This window comes from Carassius auratus, chromosome 6, assembly GCF_003368295.1.
Source record: "Carassius auratus strain Wakin chromosome 6, ASM336829v1, whole genome shotgun sequence".
Taxonomy (NCBI): domain Eukaryota; kingdom Metazoa; phylum Chordata; class Actinopteri; order Cypriniformes; family Cyprinidae; genus Carassius; species Carassius auratus.
The window spans coordinates 4,820,627-4,847,211 of record NC_039248.1 but is presented as its reverse complement, the minus strand read 5'-3'; the positions used below and the strand labels follow the sequence as shown (position 1 = coordinate 4,847,211).

At 34.7% G+C, this 26,585-nt stretch overlaps 1 protein-coding gene across 1 annotated transcript; it reads right to left on the bottom strand.

Moving 5' to 3' along the window:
• Positions 1–766: 766 nt before the first annotated feature.
• On the bottom strand, positions 767–26,406 carry LOC113091666 (receptor tyrosine-protein kinase erbB-3-like). Its single transcript, XM_026257270.1, has 29 exons — positions 25,687–26,406; positions 16,248–16,399; positions 15,876–16,062; positions 14,648–14,773; positions 13,766–13,828; positions 13,538–13,656; positions 13,284–13,425; positions 12,985–13,098; positions 11,872–11,989; positions 11,597–11,670; positions 11,420–11,510; positions 11,151–11,168; positions 9,959–10,170; positions 9,356–9,488; positions 8,522–8,615; positions 8,271–8,428; positions 7,415–7,468; positions 7,193–7,334; positions 6,990–7,109; positions 6,758–6,856; positions 5,803–5,988; positions 5,559–5,714; positions 4,853–4,928; positions 4,618–4,764; positions 4,045–4,142; positions 3,782–3,955; positions 3,394–3,462; positions 2,983–3,250; positions 767–2,396 (listed from the first exon to the last, which is right to left on the bottom strand). The coding sequence occupies exons 1-29, from the start codon at positions 25,787–25,789 to the stop codon at positions 1,567–1,569; spliced, it is 4,323 nt and encodes a 1,440-aa protein (XP_026113055.1). The 5' UTR covers positions 25,790–26,406; the 3' UTR covers positions 767–1,566.
• Positions 26,407–26,585: the final 179 nt, after the last annotated feature.

Here is a 26,585-nt window from a genome sequence, read left to right as displayed (position 1 = left end):
ATCTGAGGGTGCAAAAAAAAAAAAAACAGTTTAAATACTGAGAAAATCGCCTTTAAACTTGGCCAAGTGAAGTTCTTAGCAATGCATATTACTAATCAAAAATTACGTTTTGATAGATTTACGGTAGGAAAATTACAAAATATCTTAAATGAAAATGATTTTTGGCGTAAATGAAAAATCGAAGTTGACCCATATAAATACCCGTGCTAATTATGACTGGTCCAGGTTCACAGTAAATTGCAAGTAAGTTTTTAGGCGCTTCTCTTTTTCAATTGCTTAAAAAGATTGAAATGACTTCACATGTTTTTAAAATGCCACAAAAACAATATTACATATTTAATTATTAAATATCACATTATTACATTAACACATAATAAATATTATAAACATCAAGGTTAAATGGTAAGCACAAGAATTCAGATTTTCTGTTCAGTTGAGAAGAAATCTATTATAATATGCCATAATAAGTCATAAAACAGGCTTATAGCTGCCAGAATGATTTGTTCCATTGTAAAACATTTTTAGTCATACAATATCATGCAGTAAGTGGCATGTCTCAAAATTAGTTTGGATGAATTCATAACTCACCTACTAAGCAGTTTTCCACCTATAATCATTCAGGCACACACAGATGATAAATCTGTCTTGATCTTCATGGGAATTTTCTCAATAGTTCTTAGCTAAATATGTATTAATACACAACTAAATTTGAACAAAAAAGTTGAAAAAAGGGTATAAGAGAGTAAAGGTTTTAAATGTACTTTATTAAAGTGTAAGATAAAAGCAAATACAATAAAAAATCTTTTCAAACAGTCACAAAGTAGAGAAAATACTTTAGTTTGATATGTGTGTACAAAACTATAGATTTATTACTGGCCATTTCATTTGAAACATAATACAAGTACTTCATTATGATTTGTTCAGAAGGCATGCACAACAAACACCTCATAGAAAAACAGCTTTACCCAAAGTCAATCACTCTGCTATTCAACTGACATCATCATTTCATAAATTCCAAATGTAAATACTTCAGATTATACGTATTTTGAAAAATTACACTTAAATTGTTAAATAATTCAAGTGCAATCTGAACAGATGCACAGCAGTTTGACTGAATTGGGCACTTCACAAATACACAAAATAATAGATTATTTAAGACGGACACTCATTTCTCAAGTGCACAAAGAGCAAACTTATGGCTTCATTTGACGAGTACAACAAACTTGGCATAAACAGAACATTTGAAGAAACCACACACTTACATCCAGATGTAAATATCAGTGCAGTGTAGCTCATGAATCTGGTAATTCTGGCACCTCCACCATATTAAAAGAACAAAGATGTTCTTGTTTAAATGCATTTTAAACATAATGCCACATTTTTTTTTTTTACTTTAAAACATTTTTTTTTACATTTTACATTAAAATACATTTACAGTGTTTTGTCAAGCTTGCAAAAGCTTTTCAGAAGTGCATTATTCAATAACTTCCTGAGAATTGGTCACTGATGACAGTTCAACTTGCATTTGTTGATTTGCATCAAGTTCCTTCACGCCGTTCTCCATGTCTATGTGCGGACAGCATTGGCTTTCTGAAACGACCTGCTGTGCCAATAGTCAGGGTTATCAAAAGCTTTATGTTCCATCCCTGCATGAACTTTTAAAAATTTTTCCGGCCCCGGGGTCCGGGGTTCATCCGTCTGCCCAAAACTCTCTTCATCTTCTCCCTTCAGATCCTGGTATTCAGCTGCAGATGCTCCACCTGCAGCCAATGAGTCCATATCCTCATATTCATACACTTCTCCTTCACTTAACCCCTGAACCCTGAGCGAATCCCTTAGCCGAGGCTGGCTGTTAGTGTACTGATAGTCTTCCTCCACGTATTCGTCTTCATCATCTTGTGGTGATCTTCTGAGAGGAGGACGGGAAACCGCTCTGGGGAGGTGAAGTTTGTCTAGCATGTTGGCTGGTGGTCCTGCACCACCACGGATGTCCATGTACTCGTACTGAACCTTGTTGAGATCCAGATTGCAGTCTGTGTACTCTGCTTCACTGGACAATAAATCACCATCACTGTGATTCCTCTGGTCAGTCGAGGATTTGGAGAGACCGAAGCTACTTTCTGAGCCCCCGATCGACGATCTCTTACTGGGTCTGCTGGACGCTAGAGATTTGTGATTGCTGTAGAAGCCGGCAGGGTTGAAGGAGGCGCTGCGGTTGCGTGGCTGGTTGTAATCTTTAAGCTGCCCTGGTAAATGCCCGAGAGAGAGGGTCTGGTTGTTCATATACTCATATTCTTCACCTGCAACACTGTGTGCCTCCAAAATGTCACCGGAGTGGCCTCTTGAAAATCTCCTCTGGGAACGTTTTGCACGTGACGATGTGAATAGAAGAGTTTCTTAAAAAAATATAGAAAAAATACAAGAGATGTGTTAACATGAAAGTACGCATATTTATTCTGATAAAAGAAAATAAATATAAAAATAATAGCAAATTTAATATAATTGGAACTTTTTCTTGAGATTTTTAAAGTTTTTGAAATAAGTCTGTTATTTTCACAAAGGCTGCAATAATAAAAAAAAAAGTAAGATATGCTAAAAAAATTTATGTTGTATTTTGCCCACCCCCAAAAAAGAAAGATTGTTATTATAGAATTAGATTTTATAATATAATTAAATAGATAACAGTTATTGTAATATTTAATATTTATTATAATTATATTTCATAATATTTACTGTTTTAAGTATATTTTTAAACAAATAAATGCAGTCATGAATAGCATAAAAGACGCCTCTCAAAAATATTTAATTATTTCATGTTTGAACAATAGTGCACGTCACAACTGTAAATTTATTTCTCAAAATATGATTTTGTATCTGACAACATAAATGTATTTCCTATTCAAAACATGATCTTATAATTACCCTTTATGATTTACCATAAAGGCAGAAACATACACACTGCTCTTATTTTCTTATGCTCACCTTTCTCTGGACTTTCACCGAATCCAGGCAGCACGTATCCACTTTGGTTTTCTTCTCCTTGAGTCCCTGTGGAGGTTGTTTCGGGAGGTCCTGAAAGGCTGTCCCGCTGTGACAAGTAAGCGCTGTCCTCACGACGCTTGACCCTCCTCATGCTGCCAAAAAACGAGAAGTCCTCGTTCATTTCCAGCTCCACCCCAGTTCCCCGTCCCTCCGAGCTCTCAGAAACTGCGCATCCAGAGTCAAGACGGGACCGAGAGGCCCTTCCCATCTACAGCAAAATGAGGTGGACAATATATTGATTAGAAGTTGTATATTAAGCCGTATGCTCTTTGATATGTGCATTATACCTCCAATATTCATTCCGAACAGATCAAATGTAGTTTTAATGTGGATGTATGATTGAAACCTCACCTGTGCTGAGGTCTCCAGACCAGGTGTCATTGGTAGATATCCAGCAACATTGGATGGAGACACACTTGACTGGTGTAACAATAAAAAGAAAAGTGTCAAAACATATGTAGCTTATTAATTCATGATTTTTAGAGCCACCACAAATCCTCTGAAATAATACGCTAATGTTCAAAAGTTTTTTTTTTTTTTTTTAAATAAATAAATATTTTATTCTACTAGAATGCATTACATTTACGAAATTAAATTGTTGCAAAAGATTTCAATTTTAGATAAATACTATTCTTCAGTTTGAGTCCAGAAAAATATTAAGAAGCAGATAGTTTTAGATGTGCATTACTCTATTTTCAAACCTTCATGCATTAATTCTGATCAATATTATAAAACACACCCGATGAGAATCTATCCGCAATCTAGAGAAACTCCTCGCTGGCGTTATGTAGCGTGGCATGTCTGTGGTATCTTCCAAGACTTCATCATCCTGGTCCTCCACCCCTAGAAAGTCCATCTCAGTGGCCCTCTGATGGGACTCTTCTGAGGCCGCGTCAGGAGCTCTGTACTCCTCCTAGTGGTGGAGCACCAATCAACAACAGTTCCAGCTTGACATGTGACATTCAACGAAGCATGATGAAGCACTCCATCAGTTTGACTTACTTTGATGACGAGATATCGGGAGGGGTCTCTGGCCATTCGGGTGAACTCATTGGCTAGCTCTTTAAAAGTTGGCCGAATATTTTCATCAATCATCCAACCTGTTAAAGTAAGCCAATAAATATTTATTTTTTCAAATACACTAAAAATAAATAAATAAAGCAAATAAATCATATGTAAATAAATAAATAAATAATGCTAAATAAAATAAAATAATTAGAAGCACTAAAATGGTTTAAGCATTACATACATACATACACATCTTATATATATAATATATATATATTAAGCAAACACATTGCTAAAACTAACTAAAACTAACCTAAAAATAGCTAATAAACTTTTATTTTAAATACTAAAACAACACTGCAATTAATAATAATAATAATAATAATAAATCTTATATCTGATATGGTACTTATACTGTATATTGTGCTTTGCTAATTTTCATTTACAAACTTTTCATGCTAACATCTGCAAGAATGTAGGAATATGTAGAGTGTCAAGATGAAAAATTAGATGAAGCACAAGATCACTGCCCCTTTGCATTATGGGTTATAAGACGACTCAACTCACATTTGACCATGACCATGTAGACATCGATGGTGCAGATCTGAGGTTGAGAGAGTCGTTCCCCTTTCTCCAACAGATCAGGTACTTCTCGTGGTCGCATAGCAGAGTAAGGCTCCGCCCCATATGACATCATTTCCCAAACTGTCACACCTAGAGAGAGAGTGACCTCTCATTGAATCATCAGATCCAAAGTGCAGTGTTTTACAGGACCATTTTATGGTGTGGCACATGGACTCACCGTAGCTCCATACATCACTCTGGTGTGTGTATCTGCGGAACATGATGCTTTCCAGGGCCATCCACTTAATTGGCATCTAAAAATGACAAACATTAGGGAAAGAGTCAGAGGCACACTGACGCGATACTGCTCAAGGAACTGCTTTATAAACAACAATCTAATGATTGGAATAATTCATATTGTTTTAATGTTTAGGAAAAATAAGTCTCTTATGCTCAACAAGGCTTCATTTGATTAAAACATAAGTAATATTGAAAATACTATTACAATTGAATTTTATTTGAATATATATATTTTTATGTAGTTTATTCCTGTGATCAAAGCTGAATTTTCAGCATCATTACTCCAGTCTCAAATGTCACTGATCCTTCAGAAATCATTCTATTATGCTCAAAAAAACATTTTTTTTCTGGATTATTTAATGAACAGAAAGCAGACATCTATAAATGACTTTACTGACACTTTCAATGAATTAAATGCGTCCTTGCTGAATACAGTTATTTCTTACCCCACACTTCATTTTTCAGCGTATTAGAATAATAAAATAATAAATTATTTCAGAATATTGATTTTTACTGTATTTATTTATTAGTTTTTACCATATGTAATTATTATCTTCAAATACATGCAGCCTTAGTGAGCATAAGAGATCTTTCAAAAACATTGGAAATTCTTTATTATTTCAAACTCTTTAAGTCTGCTTTACATTAATTTCATTGGAGCAGTATTTCTTGTCATCAGGGTAGAGGAGGTCAGCGATGCCATAATCAGCTATTTGAACTATAAAGTCGCTCTTGAGCAGGATGTTGCGGGCAGCCAGGTTCCTGTGGACCATTCGCTGCTCCTCTAGATAGTACATACCCTGAGAGGAAGTCGAGAAAAGTCTTTAGTTGTTTAAGTGACCTTGAAATGATCTGAATACCTTGAAACACATTTTGTGCCCTTCTCACCTTGGCGATCTGCACACACCAGTTGAGCAGTCTCTGAGGGTTGAGGCCCTCTCTGTGCTTCCGGATGTGCTCCAGTAAAGACCCCTGGGGGCTGAGCTGAGTGACCAGCTGCAGACTGGGCCCGGGACAGATGCCTAAGAGCCGCACTATATACGGGTGGTCCAGACTCCCCATAGCCAACATATGCTGCAGGACAGAAAGAAATAATTTACAATGCCTTTTAGTATGTGGGTTGAATTTGAATGTTTTTACTTGGTGGTTTTGTAAAAGATATTAATGAATACAAATTAATAGTCATCACTTCATAATTTGAAACGTCCAAAAATCACTATTAACAATAATAAAATAAAATAAAATAAAATTCAGTTCAGTACATTTTCTGTATAATGTGTCTGAAATAATTGAGACTGAACTACTGACAATGTAGCTGAAATATAAAGGACTAACATGTTATCTGTAGCTGTAATACTGTACTGTATGCAATGTTGTGGTTCAAAATGAACATTCAAAATTCAGAGTTCAAAAACAAAACAAAAATTATAATATGGAGATTTTCTGCTAAAGAAAATTTTTGTCTTATTATTAATGCTGAAAACAGTTGTGCAGCTTAATATTTTAATGGAATCTGTCATAGATTTTTGTATTCTTAATTGAACACAATAAACATCATTTATTGAAAATATAATTATTTTAACATTATAAATGCTTTTACTGTCACTTCTGATCTTTGCAGAATAAAAGCATTAATTAAAACAATATTTAAAAATATATTTATCAAGTTCCCAGTTTACTGTATATCTGTAATATTTTTCTTTTTATTGCCCACCAGGCAAACTTTTAAATAATTGTTTACCACAAGTAAAAAAAAAAAAAGATATTTTATGCAAAAATAACAATACAATATAACAAACAAATAAACACATTTATCAGTGTATATAGTATATCAGTGTCTTACATCTGTAATTTCCTCAAAGGTCTGTCGTCCTTTACAGTCTTGAATAGTCTTGATAGCCACTGGAATCTTTACAGTGTCTCCCTCTGGTATCCAGAGTCCCTGTGAAGAAGCAAATGAAATACAGTTATATAACAGAGTAAGAGAAAACAATATATTAGGAGGACACCCTGAGGAAATGCTTCATTAAGTGATATGAGTCATGTAATGGGATCAGAGCGTGTGAGTACAGTACCTTGTGCACAGTGCCGAACACTCCAGTGCCGAGAGATTTGATCTTCCGTAGCTCAGACGCACCCAGAATCCGTGTATGAACTTTCACGCCTTTTTCTCCAGGATCCAGTGGTTCAAAACTCTAAAACGCATTTTTAAACCTTAGAAAACTTCACAACACTTCAAGAGTTCAGTTTGCTGGTTCATATGTATATGTGCACACACCTCCCCACTATGCAGATATCTCCTCATGGCACGTTTTCTGCGGATGGAAACACTTCTGCGATACAGAACGCTCAGCACAAACACTGAGAATGCGAACAGCACCCCGAATATAACACTCAGCACTATTGCTGTCACAGGCAACCTAAAACACAAAGCTCACAATTACACACACTGACAGGCGTCTGCAGGCCATCCATCACACCAGCAGGGAGAGACACTTACCCAGAATCTGACCTGGAAAAATCCACACAATCATTCTGACTGGGACCCAAACATCTGCCACAGAAAATATACAGGAATCTTTCAAACTGATTTGCAGAAATATTTCAGTAATAAAATGCATTATAATTGCAAAGACTTACATTACTGTTCAAAATTTGCATTTTTTAATAAATTAGTACTTTACAAAATATGTTGGGACATTTGCATTTTCAATCAACAAAAGATTTCTATTTCCAATAAATGCTGCTCTTTCTAAATATATAGGCTAAATTTCAAATATTTAAAATAGAAAACATTTAATTGAAATAATGTATTATTAAACTTCATTTATTATTATTATTTATTATTTATACAGGAAAAATATGTGATATATAACTGCAACTTTAAATGTTTTCTATTTTAACTTTATTTGTTTATTTAAAACATATTATTTAGTATTTATTTAAATACATTTTAAATATATATATATATATATGTAATTTATTAATTAATGTAAATTTTACTGTATTTCTTTTGTACTTTTATTTATTTATTTTGTAAATTAAGAAGAGCACAAGAGACTTAAAAAAAAAAAAATCAAAATATTGTTAACCCCAAACCTCTGAATAGTAGTGTACATTTATGCTTATGAGGAATAAACTGGCCACTGCATATTATACTAATTGAAAATTCATATCTCAGATTTCAAAAACATAGCTCAGAGTTTTTCATTTACTGTAAATCTGATTTTTTATTTTATCGCGTATCAAGCAAACTGAATATTTCTGTAGAAACATTGTTTTGTTCAGTTTATGCATATTAACACTTTATTTGATATAATATATTGCACTTTATTGGACATCCTGAGCTTCCTCACCCCAGGGTGCAGTTGGCATGGCACGGTTGGCATTTGTGCTGGCTGTTGGGGAACTTATAAATGATGAGCCCATTCTCCCCCTGGACCCCCTCTGGACATGAGGACACACAGTACGGCCCGTCCTGCAAATGTGCACAGGCTACACACTCATCAGCACCCTGCAGGAAGAATAAAACACAGATTATTTAATAAATAAAAAAATCTGTGCAAACAGTGAATGCCGTTCTATCAGAGATCAATAGATTACACACCGGCCCTGTGCAGGTGTTTTTGCCATACTGCACCGCACACTCCTGGTGACACGGCATACACTCTCTTCTAAGTCCGGCAAACTCCCGTTTTTCACTGTAGAGAGCAAAAGAGATGTTTCAGGGGTCTGGAAATCTCTTCTATAGTAGTTCTCTCAGTACTAAATCATTCGATACATTGTTTTCTCATCCACAGCTCACACACACATTAAAACAGCACTCACTGGGTGTGTCTCAATCCACTCCCTAGTTCACTGTCTTGGCACTGTTTCAGGGTCAAAATTACAGGGCACTGACATTTTCATTCCTGATTGCTTAGTATATTAATACACTGGAAATATCACATTTTTTCCAGTCATTTAGTCTACATAAAATGTTACAAATAGTTACAATCTAATTAATTATATTATGTGGCAATTAATTACATATAATAGTCATTATTGTGTTAGATGAGAACAGTATTTTACAGACACTGCAAAAAGTAGGAAAGAGAGCATAAATAATAATATTAAATGCATTTTAATGTTTTTCAAATAAATATTAGATAATAATAAATGTTGAAATATGATTTTGTTTTTTATGATATGCTATAAAACTAAAAGAAGGTGGCAGCAGGTCATGGTCTAAGCGGGTGAATCGTTTAGTCATTCACTCAACTGATTTGTTTCAACGCTGATTCAATTAAAAATGGAGATTCACACACACACACACACACACACACTTAATAATAATAATAATTTTAATTAGTTTTTTTTTTCATAATCTGTTGCACCAAATGTAACTACAATGATGATGCATGTAAAATAAATAAATAAATAAATAATATCCTATACTGACCCTGACAGGAAGTTGCATTGTGGTACACATGTCCCTCCCCTACTGTAGTTCTTGCAAGACACACATTGATTGGGTCCCGGACCCCAGCAGCCCTCAGATGAGCACAGGGGATCACACACATGCCCTTCTTCAACTACAAACACACAGCAGTGATGAATATATCAGTAATTAGCAATAATGAATAATGATATTATTATCTTTAATATTTTAAAGAACATTTAATAAGTAACAATTCAAAAGGACGTCTATGCGGGAACCCTCTCAGAGAGAAGTTGTGTCTTTAAATTCATGGCACGATTAAAGGGATAGTCCACCCAAAAATGAAAATTTGCAAAAGCAGATATTTTGAAGCTCATCAAGCAGTTAAAGTTCTCAGTGACTTCGATTGTATTTTTTGTCAGTGGGAACTGAAACTAAACCATTTTGCTACCAATAGTCTACTAAATATCGTATTTTGTGTAACACAGATGAAAAAAAAAGACATTAATTAGATGGGGGAGATAAAAAAAAATAACAGAATTAAAGTTTTTGGGTGAACTATGCCTTTAAAAGCACTTCCTAAAAAACAACCCATATTATTTCAGTAGTTCAGCATGTACTCACTGCACTGCTCCTGTGGGTGGTTGTCTTTGATGTCGAGGGGTTTCTGGCGGCGCCGAGGGCCGCTCCCGAACAGACGTGTCCAGTTCACAGTGTGCTGATAACAGAGCTGCTTGTTTCCAGTGACGTAGATGCCTCCGTCACCGATCCGTTTCAGTGAGCGAAGGCCCAGGGACTTCAGCGTAGGAATCTTCGTCACCAAAAGCGAGTAACCTCTGAAGGAGAACATGTGGAAAGGTCATTTCAAAAATAAAAGACTAATGAAATTACATGATTCTTTCAATTCAACATGAAATTAACATTTTTATAATTATAATTTTATAATTTCATTATTTTTATTTTTATTGTTTATTCGGGTTGCAGGTTTTATAGATGCAGGTGAAGGTAAATGCAAATATCTATAGATTCCCATTTGATCAATTCAACTCCCACTGAATATGTTTTATTCAGAAATATATCAGTTAATGAGTTAATTTTATTCTTGATTCCTTTTATTATGAATATTACATTTAGATTTACCTTTTAAAGGTTTGTGGCATTTTGTTTTTTTTTGGGGGGGGGGTTTAAATTTCAATATTTTTTTAAATCCTTTGTAACATTATATCTTTACTGTCACTTTTGATCAATTTAATGCATCCATGCTGACTGAATGTATTAAATATTTTTTTTTTAACTCATTACCTACTGACTTTTGAATAGAAGTGTATGTCAGATAAGAAATTAAAATAGCTTGAGAACATAATTTCATGTTGACTTTAAGACTCTTGAAAACCCAATCTAAAACTGCTGCAATGTGTTAGTAACAACAAAATCAACATAAAAAAAAAACACTTCCTTTCCATTTACTTTCATGAGGACCATATAATTCAAATATCATCTCAAGAGCCAAATTCATGGTCATCAAGCAAAATCATCATAATTATTCAATTCAGTCATTCATGATCAACAGAAATGCTTCCATGCAAGATTCCCAGCCACCAGTCTGAAGCTTAGAAATACCACAGCACTGAGCGGATTGTAAAGCACTTATAACAAATACAAAATAAGGGATTCAAATGATTTATTTATGAATATATATATATATATATATATATATATATATATATATATATATATATATATATATATATATATATATAAAAAATCAAGCAAAGAGAGAAAAAGGAGTACAAGCTAAAGCTAAACACAGTCCTACCTCTTACTGCTTATTCCTCTGGAGGGAGAACAGGAAAGCAGTACAAAAATTAATAATGAATGCCACACAACTAGATAAATCCAGTCACTTTGAAAACTAACAGCACAGCTCTCCACTAGAAGTTGAATGATTTAGAGTATCATTCATGTATGTAGCACAAACAGTAAAAGCACAGCTAATAACACGAATACTTTAACACTGATGCAGTGTTAAGAAATCAGAGGACAAGGGTAAATGACTAACAAACAACTGATGGGCAGGTTGCTCACCGGTACAGAGTTCTTCCCTGTATGGTTGCTAGATTTGAGAAGACTGAAAGATCTTCCAGTTCTTCCGGCCAAGACTGAATACTCAGAATATCTGTCAAGCAAACAGAAAACTGAGTTAGATGATGTACAGAGAGGGCAGGAGAAATGACAGAGATACACACACAGAGAGACACACACCTGTGATCTCTCTGACAGTGTTGAAGATCTTCAGTTTCTTTGGATCCAGAGCACTTATATTATTGTAACTGTCTCTGTAGAGGATTGAAAGGAACAGAAAAGTCACCATTACTATATATTGACACACAACTATATTTGGGTCACTTTTGGGCTAGTGGACTTTTACAATATAACCCCCTTTCATGCTCTTATTAGTTTAGTTTGTCCAAGAGTGGGTAAGAAAGGAGAACATTTCAATCAGCAGTGTCTCAAATGCTGATGATCTCAAATCTCACCCTTTAATTCCTGTTATGAGGAATTGCAGGCTGCCCTGGATCTTAGTGCAGTTTATGAAGCTGTCGATGTTCTGCGAGTCTACGGTCAATCTGGAAGGTGTACCAGTGCCAACACATGCTGCGCAAAGAGACAAATCAGAGAGAACATGCTTGAGAACACACAAAGATGGACATGAAGGAGATTGTGCTTGTTTCTCAACCAACAGTGAAGCACCTTTTAAGCAATAACAATGTAACTCATCTTTGGAGACATACAGGAGTGACATACTGCTCATCAGAGGTCAAAAGATCAAAGACAACTTTACTGTAATTTTAAGCACATTTTGTGGCAATAGTTAAAAACAGAACATTTCCTTCAGGGAACAATGGTGACACATTCAGTGGATATTCAAGAGGACTAAGAAAAAGACAACAGTAAATATAAACAATGCCATTTCAAGTATTATATTCAGGAAGATCAGTAAATCGTTCATAGTCAGAGTTTTTTGCTTGAAAAGTTTTAAATGAAGTGTTTTTTTGCTCACCAAGGTTGCATTTATTTGATAAAAACTGTAAAAAGAGTAATATTGTTTTTAATAGTATAGTAATATTTTAATTTCTATTTTCATATTTCTTTAAAATGTTATTCATTCTTGTGCTGCAAAGCTGAATTTTCAGCATCATTACGCCAGTCTTCGGTGTCTTGTAAACCATCAGAAATCTTACTTAAATGCTGATTTGCTGTTCAGGTTTTGTGCATTATTACTGATGCTCCATTATTAATAATGGTTCTTATTATTACCAATATTGAAAATAGTTTTTTTCAGGCTTAATATTTTTGTGGAAACTCATACATTTACCGTGATACATACTGAGGACGTAATGATGCAAGTAATGATGCTGAAAATGTCGCTTTTCATCACAGGAATAAATTTAATATTAAAACATACTAAAAACAGCTGTTTTAAACTGTAATAATATTTCTATGTTACTATATTTATTGATTAAATAAATGCGGCCATGTTGTTTTTTTTATCGTAATTATGCCAGACTTTTGACCAGCAGTGTAAAAACACCAGAAGTCTATGGTATGTACCCATTTAGAGAACTGAGTAAACCAAGTGTGTATGTTACCTTTTGGACAGAGACCCCCACACGGCTCACATCTTTTCACCCCTATTTTATCCACCTCCATCTTGTCTGCTGGACAGCTGCTTACACACGAACTGCCGTCTACAACAAAGTTAGCTGAAGTACAAGAGAACAAAGCAAATAAGAATATACTGTATGAAAATTGTCACATTTTTACCATAAATCCTACAAAAACTTTATTTGGGTTCCATTAAGAGGGTGGAGTATTCAGTTTTGGCATTATAACCTAAAATGCTATGTTACAGGTAAATGCACTCCATGTAGCCCAAGGAATCACTTACTAGGACAATGTGATACACACATCGCGCCGTACTGGTATTTGGCATTAGGATTTGGTTCCAATTTGAACGTCACTTTATTATAGATGAGAGCCTGTGGACACTGTGGCACACATGACCCCGAGTTGTTAAAATTTCTGCAGGCCTGTGAACACACAGACACCCAAGTCAAAACGAGCATGGTTTGATTCATGAATCTGGTATGTACTGTAAGTGCAACACATGTTCAAGAACTGGTGAAAGTTTGCTGAACATACAAAGCAGTTGGTGTCGAGCGGCCCGGTGCAGCCCCCGGCACACTCCATGTGACAACACTCGCTCGGGCTGCGGCCGAAACAGCGGCCATTGCACTGCGGTGCACACACTGTCTTAGTCACTGAGAACAGGAGACAAACATAGTGAGCAGTGTGTGTAAGAGATACTGAAAGTTGAAGAACATGTGTGTGTGTGTGTGTGTGTGAGAGAGAGAGTTTCCAAGGACTTACAGATTTGACAAGAGTCATTTCCTGGACCCCAACACTGACCACCACAAGACCCATGACAGGGAACTAAACAGAAAATGCACTATAATTTATACATTTCCGTAAGATCATCATTCAAATTTAATATCATAAGTAAATCTTGAACTACATATATAAAATATAAAAAGCCTCAAAAATCTAACAAAATTTGAGCCTCTGATAACATTTATTTATTATAAATATTTATATAAAAATAGTTTGTTCATTATACACTACCATTCCAAGGTTTGTGGTCAGTAAGATTTTGAAAGAAATGAATCATTTTAATTTACTTGAGTTTAACTGATCAATAGTGGCAGCAAAGAAATGTATAATGTTACAAAAAAATAAAATTCAAATGAGTTCTTTCATTTTGAACATTCTATTCGTCAAGGAATCGTCTTGAACAATAAAATGTATCAGGGTTTCCACAAAAATATTAAGCAGCAAAAACTACTTTTCTACACCTATATGCTTCTTCAGCTCCAAATCAGCATATTAGAATCATTTCTGAAGACTGGAGTAATGATGCTGAAAAATCAGCTTTATACCATAACATGAATAAATTACATTTTATAATATATGAAAATAGAAAACATATTTAAAATTCAATTTCTTTTTTTTTACAATATTATTGCTCTTCACTGTTTTTTTATCAAATAAATGCAGCCTTGCTGAGCATTAGAAACGTCTTTCAAAAAAAGTACAAAAAATCTTATTAGCAAACAGTTACCAATCTCAAACATTTAAACAGTATATTAACATTTCTCATTTGTAAGATGCTTTGGATAAAAGTGTCTGCTAAATGACTAAGTGTAATGTAAATGTATACTTTATTACATATTGTAATGATTTATGTCTCCTTACGTTCTGGTCCATTGTCTTCAATGATGATTTCAGCGCCGCTGTCTTTCACGATGTCTAGCCAGTTAATCTGCGGTGCATAGCTCAAGAATTTATTCTGGATGATCTGCACTCCACCCTCCAGGATCTCTGCACATAACCATAAATATGAGAGATATGGAAATAATAAGATAAGATCAAAGACATAATGGTTGAACTCGAAACTCGAAACCTGACCTCAAAAAACCTCTATAAAAAAATAAAATAAACTAAAATTATATATATACATACAGGTGCATCTAAAAAAATGAATAGAATATTGACGTTCATGAGTTGAAAGCCATAATCATCAAAAAAAAAAAAAAGGCTTGGTGAACAGAAGAGACTTTAACATTAACAAGCTTTTGACTGGTATACACTACAGGCAACTTAAATTTTTCTCTAATATCTAGCTTTTAATTGGCTTAGAAATCTATAACTGCTGGACAATAACAAATAATAATGATCTGTTTATATACTACAAACACTTTTTATCACATAATAAGGCACAATAGTTTTTATACTGTAATAATATAATAATAACACACACACACGCACGCACGCACACTGCGGGAGTGTTTAGCGCTCCGTGATGTTCATCTCGCCTTCTAGGTCCGAATAAAATACCAGGTCATGCGAAGACTATCTTGTCTCTTCGATTTAAAATTTTTATTTATTCACACCAGCTTTAGAAAAACTCTAAGCGAACAAACTTGACAGAGAAAGTGTGGGGGATGAATTTCCGTGATATTAAAAGTGAGGGGGGGGGCCATCTCCCACGTCCTCTGCGTAATCTACGCCCCTGTGCTCATTGATTCACACACTCAGAGTCACACAATGGAAAGAAAACATGGATTGTATTTCACATTAGAAGTGTGGTGTTTGTTGAAGCAGGTTGGGACATGTTCGAGCCTAACTGTAGTCATCTACCGTCAATCTCCTGGATTTTATCATGATGAACATTAAACTATAGGATTTTTCTACAAGCTGTAAGGCAGTCACAACTATGTGTTGGTGTTTATGAAGAGATAATGCTCATTTGTGGGTGATTTCCTTGAATAAACCACACAAACATAAAAAATATATTTGTGTCTGTTGACTCACTCTTCCAAACCCTCCAGAGAGTTTTGTTGTCATAGAAAATCACTGGGCGTTTTGACAGTATGTGTTTCTGTGGGTGAGAATGTCACCTGTCACGTATGTGTGAGCGCACCTGTCAAGTGTGTGAGGCCCAGCTCGTGTAGTCCATACACTCCGTCTTTCTGATAGTTGACGAGGATGGCGAGAGCGAAGCGATCTTCATACAGAGACGTCCCTCGGATGACTCGCAGCTGTTCCAGTGGTAAACGTCTGAACTGGTTTATGGCGATGAGGATGTAGCCCGTCACCTCACGGATAGACTGTGAAGAGGGGTTGGGTTTACACGTTCATCAAATGAAACGTAATAGACATACAGACGCAGACATGATCCCACACAAATGAATCTGGTGTGAGCTCATGCACAGCTCATGCACGCTTTATTCACAAGTGGCCTGATCTCTTGTAACATCCTTTAGTTCCTACAAACTTGGTCTGTTTTCCTCACCTGTAGGAATGAGAAATCGCGGTTGTGCTCCATCTGTGTGATCTCCAGGTTTCCGATGACAATCTTGCAGCCCGTGTACATCTCTTTCATGAGTTTGTACTGGACCTCAGAGCTTCCTGTCACACTCAGCGAGTTCTGCGTGCCTGTGCACACTAAAGAGAGAGAGAAAAAGAGAACTCATTGTAGAAAAAAAACAAATGCGTGGCCATTTGGAATGCAAAGCAGAGTTTATTTGATCAAGAATATAGTAAAATTGTGAAATATTGTTACAATTTTAAATAACTGTGTTCGGTTTTAATATACTATACTTTTTTATGTAATTTATTTCTGAAATGTCAAAACTGAATTTTCAGCTTCATTACCCCAGTCTTTTCCAGTCACATGATCATTCAGAAATCACTCTAATATGCTGATTTGCTCAAGAAATATTGTTTCATATTTTTATGGAAACCGTGATTTGAAATATATATATTTTTTAACAATATGAATGTCTTTACAATCACTTTTCATAGATTTAATGCAGCCTTGCCGAATTAAACTATTAAATTAAAATTGAATATTAAATATTAAATTAAAAAACTTCAGTCAAACTTTTGAACAATTGTGAATAATACATTTCTACTGAAAAGAAAATATGTGCAAATATTTTTTGTATAATGACTGCTACAATATATTATATCTCTCATATTACTCTATATTAATATTTCATGCCTATTTACATGCGGTTAAAATTAGTAGGATAATGACCAGCAACGGTATATTAGCAAAACAATAATTAAACAGGGGTCATTACTGAAAATAATATGAATATGAATAATTGCCATAATCAAAGCAAGAAAGACACATCATATGATTATATCACAATCTCAGCAAATATTTAATATTTCATGCCCATGCATATATCAATGTGGTATTAAGCTTTGCAATTAAGAGGAATAATAGCATGATCTCAGCTAATATTTAATATTTCATGCCCATTTATATATTTATGCCATAAGAAGCTTTGTAATTACTATGATAATGACCAGACATTGTGTATTATCTCAAAAATAACTTGACAGGTGTCATTCTTTACAATAATGACCGACTGACTGCACATTATGATCTGTTTAATGCAAAAGAAATCTGCAACTGAGCATCAGCTGATGATGTCACAGATAGAACTGTTGTTGTTTTTCTTTCACTGTTGTTCTTGAAGTGACATCAGGAAGGCCAAATGAAAGGTAATGGAGGACTAAGGGGGAGCTTGAGGTGAAGCTATTTTGCATTTCAAATTTTGCCCTTGGTTTAAATCTGCCACGGTCAAAACAAGCCATCACTGAGGGTGAGGGTGGGAGTCTAGGAAAAAATATTCCCATTAATACTTAGGTACTCAGAAATGCCCGCAGGAGCCTTTACAGATTAAAACTCAAAGAAACAGAGTCCTTCTGAGAATCTGGTCCATTTATGACCCATTAGGATCAGAATGCAGGTTAAAAAGAGCATATTAGATTAAAGAATCACACGTTCATAATGGCAGGTATAGAAGAGTTTCTGTTCTCATAATGTTTCTCTTCATTTCATGCAAAAGAACTGAAAAACACACAGACACTTACTGATAACACATGCATACTGTAAACTGTTAACAGTGTTACAAAGTCCAACAAATGGGCCTGAATGTCTCTTGTGAAATATAAGCAGGTGTTCGGTACAAGTTCACTTAAAGTAATTATGGTTTCAGTTTTAGTTTTAGTTATAGTTAACAATATTAACCCTAAATCAAAAAAAAAAAAAAAACTGTGAGATAATTGGTATATTTTCTTAAATTCTCTTTCCACTTGGTACAAAATACATGCTGAACAAATACAGTCTTGCCTCTTAACAAATACACAGTTTCCCTATTATAGATACATGTACTTAGAACCTGAACTGATAAGATCTGGAGCTGAACTTTAGGGTGTTATGGTCCACAATGGGACAGGTAAGGCTAGTAACGTCAGAAAAGGCTTCAAACCATCAGTTAAACCAGAAGTATTCTGAATTTCTCTAAACATCTTAAAAGAACGTTCGGATAAATATAAAAAAACTATTAGATCTGAAAAGTCTAATTATCTTTCAAATATGATCTATAGTAACTCCCATTGGCCATTTTTTTTTCACAAGATTGAGGCTGTTAGAACAAACATTTTTTTTCTTTCCGTTGATCTATCTATTTCTACTGTGTGTCCTGCTGTCTTTGATCAGTTTGAGTTTGTATCCCTTGCATCTTTGCGAGAGATCATCAGTAAGATGAAACCATCTTCTAGTAGCCTGGACATTATTCCTCCTCAAATTCTAATAAAGGCTTTTGAAACCAAAATTCAATCTATTTTAAATAGTAGTCTACCTCAGTCGTTTAAACATGCAATTGTGGAACCAGTGATCAAAAAACATAATTTGGATTCATCAGTCCTGCAAATTTTAGGCCCATTTCAAAACTCCTGTTTCTTTCCAAGATACTGGAGAAACTTGTATTCACACAACCTATGGAGCATTGTGTCAGCCTTAAGGGTACTGTGTTGGAGGGATTTCGATCATATTTGTCTGGCAGAAGCTTTTCTGTTTGCCTTGGGGATTTCATATTCTTTTCTGCATGTTTCTCATGTGGGGTCCCCTAGGGCTCCATTTTGGGACCTATTCTAATTTCTTTATATATACATCCTCCAGGATCAATTTTCAGGAAGTATAATATTTTGTTTCACTGTTATGATGATTCACAAATATATCTCCCACTGAAACAAAAGCATTCAAATTCTATAGCGCCACTTTTATGTTGCCTTGAGGAAATTAAACCCTGGATGGCAGTCAATATTTTACAATTTAATGAGGATAAGACAGAAGTTATATTGTTTACTCCAGGGAGTGCTTGTGGGCCTCCTGACCTGGATTTAGGTGTTTTAAAACCATTTGTGAAGCCCTCTAAAAAAAACTTGGGTGTTTTAATGGATAATTATTTTAAACTGGATAAACAGATTAATTTGGTAATTAAATTCAGTTTTTCCAGCTGAGGCAACTTTCTAAGATGAAATCTTTTTTGACTTAGGTCCCTTGACCATTCATTGTTAGTTGTCCCTTGTGTAAGGCTAAAGAGCAGGGGTGATCGTGCGTTTGCAGTGGCGGCCCCTAGACTTTGGAATAAATTGCCTTTACATGTTAGAAAGGCCCAAACACTAGTCTAGTTTAGAAACCTATTTTTCTATATTTCTACATTATTCTATAATATTTCATAATATTTTTAACTTTGTTATTCTATTTGTCATATTGCCTTATTCATGCTTGTACAGCACTTTGGTAAGCACTCACATTTCTAAAAAAGTGCTTTATAAATAAACTTTGACTTGACTTGACTTGAAGTATTCAACTTTTACCTGCTTATATTATTCTTTTGAGGAAAAAGACCCCAGTATAATCACCAAACTCAACAAAGTATGCAATTAAAAGCCTGAGATTTCAGTATAGAAAAAAAAACGGCTTTATTTATCTTTATTTGGGGATCAAATATCTTGTGGCTCCACGTGAATTTTATTTGGTGGGAAAGGGGCCAAAATGTCTCTTTTGATGTTGAAAATTGGAGACTTAAGCCTATATTAAATTTGCTTTATGGAACCAAATCATTTGATAATAAGTCAGACTGACTGAAATAAGCCTGGCTTATTTGGTAAACTTCTTTTATGAAACAGGCATCGAGACATTAAATTGATCATATTCTTTCCATTACATCATATTGCATCAAATCGCATTGGGTTCTGCATCGTAACAGGGGTGAATCGTATCGCATCGCATCAGTAGCTGCTTCATAAACAAGTAATAAACAAGTTCACAGAAGCGATTAAATGAAAGCAGCAACACTGCATTCCTCCTGTAATGTTTCTAAGAAAAGGAGCCCTAAAGCAAACAACAAGTCTCATTTCATAACTCTCCTTGTGAAAAAGAAGTGCACCTTATTGTATTGAATGTGTACTTACTTTAAATACTATAAGAATTTTTGTTTAAAAACTGTACATGAAAAAATATAACATTTATAAAATAGAGGGCCACAACATTCATCAAAATATCTTCTTTTATACTCAACAGAAGAAAGTCTAGTCACATATTTAGAACGACATGAGGGTGAGTAAATGATGACAGAATTGTTAATTTTTAATGAGCAATCGTTTTAAAAGAAGTATGAAAAATGAATATTCTGCTGTTCTAAAGCATAAATTTGTTGATGTGAACAGCCCTAAATGTGTGCACTCAAGTGTGCAGACAATGATACAATGCTCCCATTCAACCAGAGCGCGAAAACAAGTGTAGGAACCGCCAAAACTCAAACAAACGCTCACAAAATACACACGCTAGGTTAACCTATCAGTTTCACATCACAGGTATGAGAAACAAAAGCCAGGGGAGGTCTTAAGCGGCACACAACAGACATGGCTTAGCTGCCTTGTAAACAGAAACTTGGCCACAGTCACAAAGAGATTATTCAAACCTGACTGATTGGTTCTCACAGGCACGAATAAACATAAATCTACACATTCATTTCTGAATCATTTATTGTCATTAAAGGGTCAGCTAACACACAGCACACAAGCATGCACACACACACACACACACACACACACACACACACACACACACACACAGAGAGAAACCATGCCTAGCTTAATGACTTTGTTTTGCACATTAAAAGTTACAGGTTACTCCTGTTCCCTGGGCAAAAGAAGGAATTCTTTTTGATTTAGTAGACACATGTTTGTGTATGTGAGTATGTGAGCATGCAATATGAAAAAAAAATCATTTATCAATTCTATTTTATTTCTAAAACATATTAATCATCTTAATATGCTATAAGAAAGTCTGAAAACTGTAAACATTATGGTGCTATCAAAATATAGGGTAACACTTTCCAATAAGTTGATTGTTAAATAGTTAATGCATTGTTTAACATGAACTAAACGTAAGCAATATATATTTTTACATCATTTATTAACCTTTGTTAATGTTAGGTAATAAAAATACAGTTGTTTATTGTTTGTTCACAGTGTATTAACTAATATTAAAAGATGCAATGTATTAGTAAATGTACAAATTTACATGAAGAAATATACATCCTTTAACGGTAACACTTTAGAATAAGGTTCCATTAGTTAATGTTAGTTAACTACTTTCGTTAACATGAACTAAGCAAGAACAATCCTTCTACAGCATTTATAAGTCTTAGTTCATGTTAATTTCAACATTTACTAATGCATTATTTAAATCAAAAGTTGTGCTTGTTAACATTAGTTAATGCACTGTGAATTACCATGAACTAACAATGAATAACTGTATTTTCATTAACTAACATTAACGAAGATGAATAAATACAGTAATAAATGTATTATTCATTGTTTGTTCATGTTAATTAATACATTAACTAACATTAACTAATGGAACCTTATTCTGAAGTGTTACCCATTTAACAATTACAGATAACACTAAAATGTGGTACAGCAACCTTTTTGAAAACAGTGATTTTATTTTGTCGTCGTTTGGTGGCACAGAACTGAAATGACACATTTCACCTTCAAAGTATTTTTTCAATTGCATTTTAATGTATATAGTTTTACTAAAACACTGTGGCATCCGTTTGTTATCTTAGATTGAAGGGGTTTTTTTTTTTTACATTTGGGCCAAAATGTTCACTGTTCACTCAAATGATCCTTTGACATAAATATCAAGAGTTTTTCAGTGCTCAAAACTGAGTATTTCCATAACTGAAGGTACAATGGATGTGGAGGCGACAGCAGAAACAGAGAGGCTACACACACACACACACACACACACACACTGTGCTTATGAATCTATTCAGCTCTCCTGGAGTATGTGTGTGGTAGCCTTTAACACACACTCTGCTACTCATACTGACATCTTCAATCTCCACTCGGAATGCTTTACGACAATGCCAAGAGGTCAACAACCCCCATTATCTTCACGGGACATTTCACTTATATCTTTTTGTACAGTATGACTCAAGTGCAATGGTCAACTGAAAACTATGCATTCACATGTTGCAATCTAAAATAAGATATTTATGTACTGTATTCATTTCTAACCATCTCGGTTAGAACAGGTCTTTAATACAATCTTTCAAAAAATATGCTATGTTTCTGGTTTCTATATATGTGCCGAAACAGCTCATTGCAAAATAACATGACATCTAGATTAACATGTTGCAATGTTCAATATGACATTGGCAAACATAAAAATGCCTCGCAGAGAAATTATGAATGTTATTAGTAATGACATTGCAATTATGTAGATACTGATGCCTGCAGAAGTCACACTTAAATACATATAAGGGAACAGTTCTCAAAAAAAAGAAAATTATTTAATTATTTATGGCTTGAATATGGTTAGATTTTTCTTATAGTTGGCGATTGTTGCACATCAGAATCACACTATCATTGCATTCATTTGATGGATATAAAATATGTTTGAATAAGTTTAGAACACATATTTCATCTATCATGTGTCATTCAGCAGTGAAGCACATGTTTATGTGTGAATTTAACATGTGATTGGATTGTTGTTAACTCTGTGATGTCCAATTATTCTCTATAACAATTTACAAATTGCCATGATGATGTCTATACTGATTTTAAATATTGTATAGTGCCTTTCAGTCCTTACTAGCCCTCATGTCGTTCTAAATAACTCTTCCATGAAACACAAAGTGATAGCTGCAGTTGTTATTCACTGATAATCATTCCTTGAGCTGTTAAGCTGCTGGTTGAGACAATAACACTGAATCACAATGAACAAGAATCATATCATTGTGATTCATGAAGTGCAATCTCTGCCAATTATGAAATGAATTTAAGCAATTCACTGTTATGCTCTGATTCAAAAGAGTGATTAATTAATGAATTAGACATTGTTTTTTTCTCAACCTTTTAAAGATCGCACGAAAAGAGCTGGGATAGATCTACTCCATTAAGATTTCACTAAATAATAAATTACATTTCAGTTTATGTGCTTTAGTGATTTGAATGTAGTGTGTGCATTGTATGGACTACTTTTATGATATTTCTAAGGTGTTTTACAACCTTTTTAATCTTGAAAACCACAGTTAATATTTATTGTGATTACATGGAAAAAGGTTAAATTCTTAAACTGTTAAAATTTTTATTTTTCACTGTATAAACTACCCCTTTAATTGACATTCTGAGAAAAGAGTACTGATCAGAAAGGACTACTTCAGATTTTAAACATTTGATTTCTGTGATACAAGATGAGATCAATTATGATTGTTTTTAAATATATTTACAGTATATTAAATGTTCATTTTGATGCAATCCCCCACAGTGTTTTAATAATTTACAACATAAATAAAAAGTTCTACCATGAAACTCTAGGCCGATAGGTTCTAACTCATCTGAAAGAGTCACATCATTACTGAAGTCATTTTAATTGCATTCCAGGGATGGACTGTGAGTAAAAAATGGCTCTGGATTTTCTCCCAAATAGGCCCACCACAACTACAAACAGCCGCTATTATCTTACAATATTAAAGCAATCAATGTATTGCATTTATGGCAAATAACATCACAAAGCCCATGGTGACCCTGCTTAAAAAAACATCCCACTACAAATGCCATTACAAACATTACAAACATCAACTTTTAATCATTAAAACCATTAAATAATGGTTTCCTGTAGTGTGTTTTGGGACATGTTCTATTAGGATTTAGTGGTTTTAACAAACATAATATTTAACAACAATAACAGTTAACCAATTACCAGTACAGACCAATTGCGTTTATTACCATTTCCATTAAAACCAATACAATTTCCATTATTACAAGTAAAAGCATTACAAATTCTATTGATGTTGTTTCTATTGTTGTTGTTTTTTCATCAGGGGGCCGATATAAATGTATTATTATATTAACTTAAAATACTTGAAATCCACATAAAAAGAGCAGATAGCAAAAATGTTTTATGACATAATAATAAACATAAAATCAAGAAACCTGAAACTACAGAATTCTTCAATTTGAGCATTCATTTGTCTGTGTATGTGTGTGTTTCATGTTCTGGACTTCTCCACCTCCCCCAGCTCCACCTGTATAGATCTGCAATGGGGTACTTTTATGTACGCTATATATGGGGGTTATATCATATGTGTTATATGTGCAGCAGCAGTATTTCTGATATGGTCATAGCAGCATGTCTCTGGATGGATTGGCAGAAGCAAATCTTGGTAGTGGTTCTGACGCAGCAGCGTAGCAGATCTATTCCTCCAAGATCAAACACATTAATATTGCCTTGCACATTACCATGCTAAAACTCTCCAGGAGCTGTCATGACAGAAATAAAGAAATGTACAATTTGTAAGGGATTCTATTCAGGGGGACGCAGTCGAATCAGACTGGTCTGAGAGATGACATGGGATTCTGTGACTCTGTCCAGAAGTTTCACTTGTTGCCAGATCACCTGGACTACACACCTGTTGTTGTTCCTGCCATCGTGCTCCACCCTTCTTAGTCAACACTACTGCAGAGGCCAAAGATCAACTAGTGCATCAGATCATATCTCAATCTGTCTCTGTTTATGAGCCAAAACAGATTGTTTTCCTTGTGTTGTCTAGTATTTTCTTCATGGATACTTCCTGCATCTGATAATTCCTCATTAGCAAGTACAAATTATGTGAACGTACATTATTCAACCACTGATGCAACCCAATATTCAACATATGGGTGGAATTAACAATAAAAACACACATTACGACTGACTGCTATTTTGAAAACTGGGATGATCTTTAAATAGGACCACAGTTGATCTTCTGTGTAGACAAAACCAAAAAAACAAGACAACTACACAATATTCTAGCGAACATTAAAGAGATTCAGTACAAGAAGTCGGCATCACAAGTTCAAACTCCTCTGTGATACTTTATTTTCAGAAGACAGCTGTTGAGTCAGGATTTAACAAAATCTTCTGGTTGAATCACTTGTCGTTTGAACTGAGCATTGATTTAGTACAGAAACAAATCTCTCCTTTACACTCACAGTCTAAGATAAACAAATATATCTCGCTTAGACAATGGTTCAGAAACAGGTTTTCTGAATGCATTAGCTGACAGCAACAACACTATTTTGGGATGTGTAAGGCAAGCACATGGGTTCCACAAAACATTCTGTTACAAATTTGTGGAGTTGTTTATAAATACTACTTTTAAATTATATTACATTATATTTATACATTAACAATATTTTTATGCAAATTAAACTATTAGGCTTGCATGACATTTATGCAAAGTGTCACTTTAATCAAAGCAAAAATGCATAAATCATTAGCATCCTTACTATTAAAATGCAAATGTTTATGCTATTCTCTTAAATCTTTTTAGTCGCAGACAGGAGAATTGTGCATGCAGTAAAAACAGATTTACCTTCATGTTTACCTTCCTCCGTCTGAGCGCGCGCAGGTGAACGGAGCGCGAGACACAGCGCGAGCATCTGCAGCAGAGCGGCATTCATCTTCATCATCCTCATCCTAAGAATATTCCCAATGTGAGGTCAGTCCGTCAGACAGAGCAGAAAGTTACATATTCATGGCCAAAGAAGCGCAGATGTTCCGTTCTCCTCGGCTTGTCCAAGTTTGATAGAAATTTGACAGACGTCTCTCTCTCTCTCTCTCTCTCTCTCTCTCTTTCTCTCTCTCTCTCGCTCTCCTTTTTAATCTGAAAAGTTCCAAATATTGCATTCAGTATAGAGCAAACAAAAAAATATTAAGTAGTTAATTCCCGTTTGTTGCGGAAAAGTTCATAGACTTAGGCTATAAATCCTTCGGTATAGGCTTCGTCAGTTCAAACATTCAAACAAAAATTGTAATACATTCAATAGTTTTAGTTAAAAGAAAAAAAGAAGCTCCCAGAATGCAGACGTTTGTAAATATGAAAAGGCTTGAGCGCGCAGGAATGCTGTCTCGAGGTTTGTTACCTGTTTACACGTAGCCTACAGGTGAACGATGCTGAAAGCTGATTGGGTCTGATCAAGGTGACGTCGACCTTGCAGTTCCAAAGCTCGTGCACTGATTTATTTCAAACATGTAAACAAGTCATAAAGCCTTGATTGTGAAATAGACAGTGTTCTGTATTTTCCCGTCAGTAGAGTCCTCACAGCTACAAACACCGATGAGATTGTGATAGATTTATGTGCCAAGATTGCTCTCTCTATCTCTCTCTCTCTCTCTCTTCTGAATAAACACACATATAGCTACACACATCCGGGGTTTGCTGTATCGATAATAATGTCATGTTGGAGTGAGGGTCTCATTGTGTGTAAGTCA